Here is a 12,789-nt window from a genome sequence, read left to right on the forward strand (position 1 = left end):
ATCCCAAATGGGAGCAGGGAGTTCCAAAAGCCAAAAAGTCCAGAATTAGTGATAAAAATCCCGCTGCACCAGATGGTAGGGCAAAGTGAAAAATTCTTTATTTTGTTAATCCATGTCAAATGTTACAGATAAAAGCTCATGCGTATCGGAGCAGTAGATGGCTCCTTAATCATAGCTATGAGTAACTAACAGGATATAAGCCAGACGAAGGCTGCAAGGCCGAAAGCTTGCTTAATTTTATTCATTTTTAGTTAGCCAATAAATGGTATCATCCTGGTTTAAAACTTCTTGCTTTTATTTGTATATGTTTGCACATATTTTAAATCTTACAGTTTTTCACTGTAGTGCCCCTTTAAGTATCCCTGAGTTAGAAAAAGCTCAATAGTTCATGTATCTTATCGCAACCCTTCCCTCGGAAGTTGTACTCTGCCAGGAAAACATTTATGGCTGTAATTTGCATATAATGTTTGCTATATTTCCAACAAGCTACCGACAAGACAGAAGCTGTCACTTCCGTGCCTATTAACGCTTTCAAGCAGCAAAATAAAACAAGTAAAACAGCCTGTTTATTAATATGTTTTGCACTGTACATACACATGTTTATCTCATCATGTCACATGTCGCCTCCGGTACACTTTAAGGTCTATACACAAAGGATTAAAGTTGGCTGAGGCAGCCAATAACGACCACCTCTGCCGATAATCTGGCTTGTGTGCAGCAGCCTCCCAACTCCCAATAGCCGCCCGGCCAACAATCCACTAGGCAGATCAATTCGGCCAAGTGACGGACGATAACTTTAATAACTTTATTCTCCCCCACTAACCCCACCCGCTGCATGATGTCACATGCACCAACAGCCCCCCACCCTACAAAATGCAACTGAACAGACTGCAGGCAAACTACATGTCTGTACAGCCTCAGCCCAGCAATGCTGCCTGCGGAAGGTAATTTATGAAACACTGAAATCATGTTGATGACACAGAAATATATTATAATAAAACATTAATTGTTTTATCCAGATAGTTCTTTTCTTGTGAATTTCAATTCAATGTTTGAATGAGATGATTATTTTTAATCTCTTTGGTATGTTTGTTATGTGGCTCTCAGCTGAATCGGTAAAGATGGCAACGGACAAAGATAATAACGAGACGATTAACCTGAACTGCAACCCCTCCTCCCTGGAGTACAACACGCCGCCAGCCAATCAGAAACGGTCCTGCTGCGCCGCGCTGAAGGTAACGTGACACCTAGTGGTGAAAGTAAGAAGAATGAAGAGAGATGGTGAGGTAAAAACCTGCCAAGGACACCCACAGTGTCAGAGGAGCAAGAAAGGGATGGAGAACTGTTTGTTAATGATCACTGCTATTCAAAGCATCTGTAGAAGTGATTATTACCAGCACAGGACCAATAGAGAGCTAATACTGTGGTTGAGGGAGGGACCCTCTGGCCGAGGGCCCAATTTGGTTGCAACCTCTGCACCCCCTATTGCTATGCTACTGTACTTAACAAACTTATTTTAAAAAACAACAGTATTTCTATGGAAACTATCGTATTTTTTGGACCATAAGCCACACTTTTTCTCCCCCATGAGTGATGTGGGGGGAGGGGGGGAAGACAGTGGTGTATCCTATTGGTCCCAAGGTCTCCCCAAAAAGTGCCCCCTCTGTTCTACTGTCTCTATTCTCCTGTGTCTGTGGTGTTCTCCTCCTTCTGTGTGGCACCTGCCGTCCTGGTGAATGATACTGTATAGTGTTGGGCGAACACCTGGATGTTCGGGTTCGGGCCGAACAGGCCAAACATGGGCCAGATGTTCGGCATGTTCGGCCCGAACCCCGAACTCAATGGAAGTCAATGGGACCCCCGAACATGCCCATTTTGGGGGCCCTATGAGGTCGCAGGCATAAGGGGGGAGCATGCCCTGATCGCGGGGGGGGGGGGGGGGTCGGAAATTCCCCCCACCCCCTCCGCCTGCGCTCCCCCCTCTGCCCGCTTCCCCATAAAAAAGTTTAATGCAAGTTAAATAGTACCGGTGGCTGGCAGTGGAGTGAGGAGGAGGAGTCCGAGTAGGAGAGTGACGCGTTGAGGCCGGGCAGCGGGCGGTTCAGCGGTAGTACCCTTGTGGTACTTCCGCCCTTTCTCTGACCTCACGTCCTCTGCATACGAGGGTACGCGTCACGCGTACCCTCGTATGCGTCATCACGTAGAGGACGTGAGGTCAGAGAAAGGGCGGAAGTACCACAAGGGTACTACCGCTGAACCGCCCGCTGCCCGGCCTCAACGCGTCACTCTCCTACTCGGACTCCTCCTCCTCACTCCACTGCCAGCCACCGGTACAATTTAACTTGCATTAAACTTTTTTATGGGGAAGAGGGCAGAGGGGGGAGCGCTAGCGGAGGGGGTGGGGGGAATTTCCGCCCCCCCCCCCCCCCCCGCGATCGGGGCATGCTCCCCCCTTATGCCTGTGACCCCATAGGGGGGCCGTATTCGGCCGAACAGGGCCCTGTTCGGCCGGCCATTAATCAGTTCGGGCGAACCCGAACAGTTTGACCGAACACCATTAGGTGTTCGGCCGAACTCGAACATCACCCGAACAGGGTGATGTTCTGCAGAACCCGAACAGTGGCGAACACTGTTCGCCCAACACTAATACTGTATACTTGCTCGATATAATGGTCAATTCAAATGATGCAACAGAAGTTGGGAGCAGAGCAACGAGCGAATGCAGTGATTGGCCCAATGACGGAGCCATGGTCCCACCTCCGAGACCGTAGGCTCCAGTCAGAAGAGCAGGAGGCCGGGATTGGCCCAGTGCTCCAACACTGATTGGCCGCACGGCATTTGGAAGATGACGCGAGGAAGGATGAGTGGCTTCTAGGAGGTCCCGGCAGCAGCAGCACCCCCTCATTGACTTCATTTGTTTGAAGGATGAATGGCTTCTTCTCCCAACTTCTGGCGCATCATTTGAATTGACCATTGGATCGTGGCAAGTATAACATTTGCTAGGGGGCAGATGCAACACAGAAGGAGGAGGTAGACACCACAGACACAGGGGGGGGGGGGGGCAAAGGAGGATAGAGGGGGCACTTATGGGGAACATAGGAGGACACCACAAATGATCTGCATGCTTGTTCACTGTCTATGGCTAAAAGTATTACAGGCAGAGGATCAGCAGGACAGCCAGGCAACTGGCTTTGTTTAAAAGGAAACAAATATGGCAGCCTCCATAGCCCTTTCTTCAGGTTCCTTTGAGAAGCAGATATACCCCCTGAGCCCAACAGGTGTTGCTATTGGGGTACACGCACTTTGTGATGATACCTTATGGTTTATACAAACCACTCAGATGGAAAGACTTGCAACTTGAGTTGCATTGTGTTTTCTGTCAGGCCTTCTCCACCACCTCTATACACAATCCAGAGCCAAGCCCTTCCCAGGTCCACATGTGGGCTGGGGCTGGAGGTCAGAGATCCAGCAATTTGTTTGCTATAGATAGGAGGATGAGGGAGGGTGGAAGAAGGCTGAGATAATGTTTAATTTCTTCAGGGACCTCTGGCTGATGATGTGTAATTTACAGCTGAGTAAAAACAATCAGTTGACTTCAACAATCTGCACTGAATACCAACTTTCCTTCATTAAATTGAAAAGCAGACTCAAAGATCCAGACACTAGACTAATTCCAATACAAAAATCACCTATTTATTTCATCCTCAGCAATGTACAGATACATAATGGCAGAGTGTAGCCAGCCTGACAGCCGTTTCGCAGGTCTCCCCTGCTTCATCAGAGGCTACCTTATTTGTGGCCTCTGACAATCCAAGGGGTGACCTGCAAAACGGCTGTCAGGCCGACTGCTCTCTTTCAATCTGTATCTGTTTATTGCTGAGGATAAAAAAAAATTTGATTTTTGTATCGGAATTGGTCTGGCTCCGGATCTTTGGGTCTGCTTTCCAAATTAAGTATCTGGTTTACCAGCAAGCACAGCCACACACCTAGATTCCCTCAGCAGTGCTGCTCGGATACCCCTTTTCAAAATCCGGATTGAATTTGGATCCGGATACCAGATATCAGATATCCGAGTTCAAACTTTTGCGATCCGAATCGGATATCCAACCTCAGTATCCGGGGTATCTGGGCAGATTCGGATATCCGGATAGCAAAACCGAAGTGGCCTTTAAATTGCTTCGAAAACTTTTTTTTAGGGTAAATGAGGTATGTAGCATCATGTTTTTTTAAATAATCATCAACGTGTAGTTAAGCGAGTGTTTTGTCAAAAGAGCACAGCATCGCTCTTTCGACAAAACACTCGCTTAACTACATGTTGATGATTATTGAAGAAATTCGTGTTCTGTTAGTGGATGTAGAAGACGATATCTCTTTGACTCAAAGAAAAATTGAGGCTGCATCTGAAGGGAACGATAGCCTTAAAAAAGAGTTGTTAATGTTGTAGAAAGACATTGATGAATATAAAAAATTTGTCCAACAGAGGAAACGTGATAAATATAAACTTGTATGCTTGGATTATAAGGAAAATCGTGTGTATCCATGGGTACATGGGAATCAACCACAGGGAGAGCGTTGTGAGCGATGGCATGTTTTTTTTTAAAGGGAAACACTAATTGATGATGTGGGGACTTAAAATCCCCCCCCCCCCCCCCCAAAGAAAAAGGCTGTCAATTAACATCAGGACTAGGTACCAGACAGTGGTCGTGCAGCCCACATTGTGTCCAAAGTCCAACTGCACAGATATCAGCCCAGACAACTCCCAAAAATTACACAGCAATTGTGTTTAGATAATCACTATGGCAACTAGTCTTGGTACCACGGAACAGGTAAAACATTAAAAAGGAGAGGTTCCAGGAAGCGGTCATACTGCTGCAGTTGAGGCCTCCCCACAACTGGGACAGCACAGTTATCATCCCACCTCCAAAAAATTACACAGCAATTGTGTTCAGATAATAACCATGGCACCTAGTGTTGGTAGTACAATGGCTGTAAAAAAAAAATTGAACCTGGCTTATGAATGAAGATGGAGCCAGGAGGTTGTGGTGGTAAAGGGTGGTGGTAAGGCAGGCATAGTGGTTCCCACTCAGCCACTTCATTTACCACTCTTGCGAACAACAGGGGCCAGGAACTTTCCAACCACCAAAGCCTGGTTCATTTTCAGAAAGGTCAGTCTGTCCACAGACTGGGTGGACAGACAAGAGCGCTTCTCTGTGACCACGCCACCAACTGCACTGAAGCACCTTTCTGACAGCACTCTGGAAGGCCGGGAAGGACAGCACTTCCAGGGCGTACTGCGCCAGCTCGCTCCAGATATCCAGGTGCTTGACCTAGTAATCCAAGGGGTCCACAGGGGTGTCGGTGTCAAGCCCGCTGTAGGACCCCATTTAGTCAGCCACCATCCGGGTCAGATACTGGTTCTGGCTTTGACAGCCGGATGCTGCTGCAGGCACCTCCTCTGTAGGCAGCGGTACTGGCGTGGTGTAGAGCGCCTTTGTCAGAGACAGCAGGTTTGTTGGGTGCCTACTGCTGCTAGATGCAGGCACCTGCTGCTGTGCTGGCTGGACTCAGGGGGTGGGAGGCTGGGGGAAGGCTTCCCCCAAGCGCCAAACCAGAATCTGCTGCAAGTCCCTTTTTCGGCACACAGGGTCTCCTCCTAAAGGCAGGAACTTAGCCAGCTTCCCCTTCAGCCGTGGGTCTAGCATAAGGGTGATCCAGATGTCCTCCCGAGCACGCATCTGCTTCATCCTTGGGTCTTTGCGCAGGCACTGCAGCAGGTGCGCTGCCATGGGTAAGAGGGCTGCCATCTCTGTTGACACATCATCCTCTGCACCGCTGACAGTGCTGTCCTCCTCCTCCGATTCCTGATCCTCCTCCTACTCTCTCCACCCCCGCACCACTGCAGCTGCACTCCGCTGTGCCCCCTCCTCTTCATGGTCAGGGACCTCCAACTCCTCAAACAGCAAATCCTCCTCAACCTCCCCCTCCTGCCGCACAGAGGTGGACTGTGCAGGTGGCTGCTGCTCCTGCTGGATCAATGCTGCCTCTCCCACTTCCAGCAGAGCATCGAGGGCCTTGTCCAGCATGCACACCATGGGCAACCACTCACACAGCGACGCACGGTCCTGGCTGACCATGTTGGTGGCCTCCAGGAAGGGTGCCAGCACCAAGCACACCAGCTGCATTTTTCCCCATTCAGCAGGGCAGATGCTGCCTGGGAGGTGGGTGGTGCCGGTCCCGGACAAGTTGGCCTCCATGGTGGCTTTGGCCAGGTAGTGGTTGACAGCCCGCTTTTGTTCAACCAGACGTTCCAACATTGCCAGGATGGAATTCCAGTATGTTGGAACGTCTATGATGAGTCAGTGCTGTGGGAGATTCAGCTCCAGCTGCATGGCTTCTAGGGACGCTGTGGCACTACCCAAGCGGTGAAAATGACCTACGGTTCGCCTTGCCACTCCACAAAGATTGTCCATCCCCTGGTAGGTGCGCAGGAATTTCTGCACCACCAGGTTCAGGACGTGGGCCAGACAGGGGATGTGGGTGAGGTTTCCTCGGTGGATGGCGGCAACCAGGTTGGCCCCATTGTCAGCCACCGCCTCTCCGACTTTCAGGCCTCTGGGGGTCAGCCAACTCCTCTCCTGGTCTCGGAGTTTGGCCAAGGCATGGTCTGCAGTCAGTTGGTTCTTCCCCAGGCTGACCATCTCCAGCAGCGCTTGGCACTGGTGGGCCTTCACGCTGCTGCTGGTTTGCTGGAGGATGGAACCGGATCAGAGCTAGAACCTGCTGCACTTCCCCTGACCCTGCTGCGGGGTGGCACCACCCACTGGGGTGATGATGCTGCTGTCCCCTCCTCACCCCCTTCCACCAAACTGACCCAGTGCACGGTGAAAGAGAGGTACCGGCCTGTCCTGAACCGGCTTGACCATGAGTCCATGGTCACATGGATGTGCGCACCCACCGCATGGTCCAGCCCACGTTCCACATTGGCCTTCACAAACTGGTGCAGTGCTGGGATGGCCGTGCGTGCGAAGTAGTGCTGGCTGGGGATTGGCCAATCCGGCGCTGTGCACTGCAGGGGCGCACGCATCTGGCTCCTCTCCTGCACAAACGAGTAAGGGAGGAGCTGGGAGAACATGGCCCATGTAAGCAAGCTGTTCAGCTGGCATACGCATTGGCTGCTGGGAGGCTGAGCCCTGACCATGAACGACTCACTCAGCAGGGTCTGGTGGTGGTGGCATTTTTGGCTTACATGGGAAGCCGAGGAGGGAGCAGAGGAGACCACTGAGGTGGACTGGCTGCCTGAAAAGGCCTCATTGTCGGCAGGAGTGGCAAAGGGGGTTATGGTGCTCTGACCACTGCAAGGGCCAGCGCCAGCTTCCTTCAGTCTTTTGAATTCCTCATGCTCAGGTTTGTGCTTATTGGCCAGATGATTTATGAAACTGGAGGTGCCATAGTTGGAGGGGTTAGACCCTCTGCTCATCTTAACATGGCACACATTACAAGTCACAAACTTGCTTTCCAGTGAGGGCAGATGAAAAAACTGCCATATTGGGGACTGCAATTTTCCCTTACGTCGCCCAGAATGGGATGCTGCTGCTGATTTTCTCCCTGTGGTGGTTGGGGCCTGAGGTTGAGTGGTGCGGCTGGTGGTAGTAGTGGCAGATGAAGCAGCAGGCTGTGGGTCACGCATTCCATGCTCACTGCTGCTCCAGCCAATCCCTGCAATGCTGATTCTCCGTGCCAGACCCACTGACGCATCGTCCTCCTCAGAGCTGACATGATCCCCTCCTATGGATGGTAGTCCTGGTCCTTCATCTTGTCATCAACATCAAACTCCCCCTCCTCGAACAACTGCTGGGATGATGGTGAGCCCACCTCAAACTCTTCTTCTGCTGACACATCATGGACAGCCCCCCCCCCAACAATCACCGCCACCATCTCAGACTCTTCCGCAAAGCCCATTGTGCACAGACTGTCTTATCTAGGGCTGGTGGTGGTCTGCTCGTCATCCACCATCATCTGCATCACAGACGCGGCGTCTTTCTCCTCCAATTTGCGCCGCTAACCCTGCTTGAAATTGGCCACTACATGCTGCTGCGTCTCTGCAGTGTGACTCCCCCTAACAGCTGGATGGCCAGTGGGTAGCGGCGGAATGGAGACTGATGCAGCAGAACTGCTGACGGAGGCCACGATGTTGCTCCCTCTCATCTTCTTGGCCTTGCTGACCCTCCCCCGGCTGCCAGTGCCAGACATAGTACAAGATATGTGATGTCACAGGTGATGTGTGTACTTTATTAATAGCGGGCTTGGACTTTGAATCAGCACGGAGTGACAGACAGCAGAGTAGAACAAGACAAACTGACACTGCTCAATATTATCCAAGATTTGCATAAGCAGTGTCTAAAAACACTTGGGACTTATTTCTCACTCAAATATGGAGACGAGGCCAACCTAAGCAATAAGCATATATTAACCCATTCAGGTTCCGTCGTTTTCACGTGAGAAATGTTCACCTCCCATTCATTAGCCTATAACTTTATCACTACTTATCACAATGCACTGATCTATATCTTGTTTTTTCCGCCACCAATTAGGCTTTCTTTGGGGGGTACATTTTGCTAAGAGCCACTTTACTGTAAATGCATTTAAACAGGAAGAATAAGAAAAAAATGGAAAAATTCATTATTTCTAAGTTTTCAGCCATTATAGTTTTAAAATAATACATGCCTCCATAATTAAAACTCACGTATTGTATTTGCCCATATGTCCCGGTTATTACACCGTTAAAATTATGTCCCTATCACAATATATGGCGACAATATTTTATTTGGAAATAAAGGTGCATTTTTTCCATTTTGCATCTATCACTATTTACAAGTTTAAAATAAAAAAAATATAGAAATATTTCATCTTTACATTGATATTTAAAAAGTTTAGACCCTTAGGTAAATATTTACATGTTTGTTTGTTTTTTTTATTGTAATGGATTTTTTTTTTATAGTAAACATTTTATTTGGGTACTTTTGGGAGGGTGGGAGGTAAACAATAGATTTATAATGTAAATGTGTGTTAATTTTTTTTTTTCAGGTGTAGTATTACTTTTTGGCCACAAGATGGCGGCCATAAGTTTGTTTACATGACGTCACTCTAAGCGTAGCACGCGCTTAGAGTGACACATCGGGAAGGGAACGGCCAGAAAAGGCGCAGCTTCCGAGAGAAGCTGTCGCTTTTTCAGCGGGGGAGAGGAATCAATGTCCGGGCTCCATAGCCCGATACATTGATTCCTTGGCTACCGAATCCGTGGCCGGGAGTGCGCGTGCATGCGCACGATCGGCCGCAGGGGTGCGCGGTAGCGCGCATGGTTCCTGGACGTAGAAACTACGTCCAGGAACCAAAATAGGTTAAGCAAGTTTTAAATGGTCACACAGCCTCATAAAGTATACCAAGTCACTTTTATTGTATCAAAAACTTAAAAGACACAAGTACTCAAACATATATACCACAAGTCACATATATCCCAAAGAAACCCCCTTAAAAACAGTAACTGCGGAATGCATATATGACGGAGGCTGCGTTTCAAACTGCACCAATTGTATATGGTAAGTATAAAGGCAAACTGTATCTGGCCAGAGAATTCAATTTTGCCACACTTAAACTTGCATCCGCGCACTCATACGCCACACATACATGTGCCAAGGTAGCTTAATATGGGGGGCCCCCTTTGTAAATTGGCTTTAGTTTTCCAAAAGTTCAGTTCACTATAATGCCAAAGGAACTTGAATTGTCAGCCACTTGCTTTAAGCGGGGAGGATTAGCTCTCACCCATATCAGTACTGCTTGCTTCTTTTCTGAAGTCCTCATCTCTGCAACAATTCCTCCTTAAACGGAGGAATTGTCCATATGGGCTTCCTTTCTTCAGAGACGACGGGTGGTGGCTGGTTGCATGCAATACTGTATTGCCAGCCGTGGGTTTGCGGTATGACGTTGTAACAATCGATTGGCCCTCAACTCTCAGCATGAGATCCAAAAATAAAATCTCACTGCCAGAGGAGAAGGTCAGGCGAATATTTTTTGCATTGATATTCAATTTTAGCATAAATTGCTCCAATTCCTCAGCAGTACCCCTCCAGACCATCAACACGTCGTCAATAAATATAATCCAGAGGGCGACGTGTGCACCAAACTCTGGGCTGGGATACACTTGTTCCCGTTCCCAGAGTCCCAAATGCAAACATGCATAGGCTGGTGCACACGACGCCCATCGACGTTCCACGCAATTGTTGATAGAATTGGCCTTCAAACACGAAACAATTCCGAGTAAGAATTAATTTCATGGCTTCCACAATGAATGCATTATGGGCTGTTGCAGAGGGATGCCGCTCACGGAGGAAGAAGGACATTGCCCGGAGCCCCTCCTCGTGCGGGATCGACGTGTAGAGAGACTCCACGTCTATCCCAACAAGGGCGGACCCCGGGGGCACCTCGAAACCGGCCAGGACACCCAGGACATCACGTGTGTCCTGTATGTAGGAAGGTAATGCTTGAACTAGTGGAAAAATCTTCTTGTCCACATACTGTCCCATACTAGCAAGACCACACCCTGATGAAACGTCCAATTGGGACGTGAAACGCGTCGGTGGGCGGAGCTGACGCGGCTGCGTGCGCCGCAGCACTCATCCACACACGTGGTGTACGGAATTCCGGGCTGGCGTCCTCCGCAGAGAAGTTTGTGGCGTGATGGAGCCGACAGTGTTATGCTCCTAAGCCATTTAATGGACTCATTTAATGGACTCAATCATATGAACCAGCGGAAGTTTCGGTGATCAGATGCCTCTACTGATATGGGTGAGAGCTAATCCTCCCTGCTTAAAGCAAGTGGCTGACAATTCAAGTTCCTTTGGCATTATAGTGAACTGAACTTTTGGAAAACTAAAGCCAATTTACAAAGGGGGCCCCCCATATTAAGCTACCTTGGCACATGTATGTGTGGCGTATGAGTGCGTGGACGCAAGTTTAAGTGTGGCAAAATTGAATTCTCTGGCCAGATACAGTTTGCCTTTATACTTACCATATCAAATTAGTGCAGTTTGATACGCAGCCTGCGTCATATATGCATTCCGCAGTTACTGTTTTTAAGGGGTTTCTTTGGGATATATGTGACTTGTGGTATATATGTTTGAGGACTTCTGTCTTTTAAGTTTTTGATACAATAAAAGTGACTTGGTATACTTTATGAGGCTGTGTGACCATTTAAAACTTGCTTAATAACTGCTCACTGCTCAGTCAGCATCACAGCAGCACTGCAATAATGTGTAGTAGCTACTAGCTAACACAGTACTACTCTCTAACAACTAATAGCACTGCAGTAACTACACACTAACACACAGTAATCCTACCTATACTATAACTACTAGCTAGCTAAGGCTAATAGCAGGCCAGCCAGCAGCAGGAGGTTTGGACCTAATTAGCAGCTGCTGCAGCTCAAAGTCTGACTGACTGACACTAACAAATTACACAGGCTAGCTAACTACAACACAATATAACAGTAGTGTAGTGAAGGTGTTTCCACTCAAAAACGCTTGGTTTAAAAGTGTAATAATGCACTTGCTTAGCCAAACAGCACTGGAATTGTCTCTCAGTGTGAAGTCACAAGCAAGAATGATTTTTCATCATGGCCCCCCTCCTTATATACAGGAGGGACTGGCCAAGGTTCCCCTCTGTGATTGGTTGCTTGGGCTTAGGCTAGGAGCCCTCTGATTGGCTCAATGACGTCATGGATGTCATCTCCATGGTTACAGTATCCGGATTCGTATCTGGGTATGCGACCAAATATCCGTATAGTGCTATGCGGATTTCGGCCCAGATATCCGGAATCCGAATCCGGTCGGATAGCTGAAAAAAGTTCGGATATCCGGAATCTGGATGAGCAGCACTGTCCCTCAGCCTCTGGCCAGTCAAACATTCAATGCCAACCAAACTGCTCTTCTTATCCACCCTTCATTATATTGTGTTGCCCTACCCCTTTAAAGCTCCCAGCCCTCTGTACTGGTCCATCAATGTGGGCTTCCCAACCAGTCAAAAACTCGAGGAGGTGGGAAGGGAGAGCTACACTCATTTGCTGTGCGTAAGCCTCGGAAATGTAATATAATTTAGCAGTCTACAGAGGGAAATAGTAAAACTTGCAAAAGTAAACCTTTAAAAACAAATGTTAAATGAACAGGATGCATGAAACCTGATCCCATTCCTACTTCTTGTTTCCTATTATTTTTGTGTGAAACCCCAACCTCAGGAGATTGCAGTATCTCCACTCTTTGCTTGTGATCCACAATTTACTGCCAACAAGTGTTTGTGGTGAGCCCTGCAAAAAAATGGGAAAAAAGCTCCAATTAATAATACACACGTCCCTGGCCATGACATTGACATCAATGTATCCACCTTTGAAAACGTAGTTCAACCAGGAATAATATTTCAGTTACAGTTGTGTTGTGGTGGACAGAGTAAAAAGTCAGCTTATTTATACCTCTTGTAGACTCCACTAGTCACATCTTACCACCACATCTCACGAGTGTCCCCACCCAACTTGGGGTGTCTTCACTCTTCCTGTTACAGTCTCCATAATGATAATTCCAGAATTTACCGTAACGCTTTTCTCCTGTCTAACTCAAAGCGCCAGAGCTGCAGCCGCTGAGGAAAGCACAGTAGGCAATAGCAGTGTTAGGAAGTTCTTCCTGAATAGATCCTGACCTACTGAAATAGGAAGAGATTTGAACCAAGGGCCCATATGCAATTCAC

At 48.3% G+C, this 12,789-nt stretch overlaps 1 protein-coding gene across 1 annotated transcript in view; it reads left to right on the forward strand.

Moving 5' to 3' along the window:
• Nucleotides 1–1,105: 1,105 nt before the first annotated feature.
• LOC137562413 (solute carrier organic anion transporter family member 1B3-like) overlaps nt 1,106–12,789 on the forward strand; it is a 79,966-nt gene continuing 68,282 nt past the window's right edge. The window contains exon 1 of the mRNA XM_068273754.1: nt 1,106–1,235. Within this exon, the coding sequence (XP_068129855.1) occupies nt 1,122–1,235 (114 nt within the window). The 5' untranslated portion in view covers nt 1,106–1,121. The remainder of the gene's footprint in view (nt 1,236–12,789) is intronic.

This window comes from Hyperolius riggenbachi, chromosome 3 (assembly GCF_040937935.1).
Source record: "Hyperolius riggenbachi isolate aHypRig1 chromosome 3, aHypRig1.pri, whole genome shotgun sequence".
NCBI classification, from domain to species: domain Eukaryota; kingdom Metazoa; phylum Chordata; class Amphibia; order Anura; family Hyperoliidae; genus Hyperolius; species Hyperolius riggenbachi.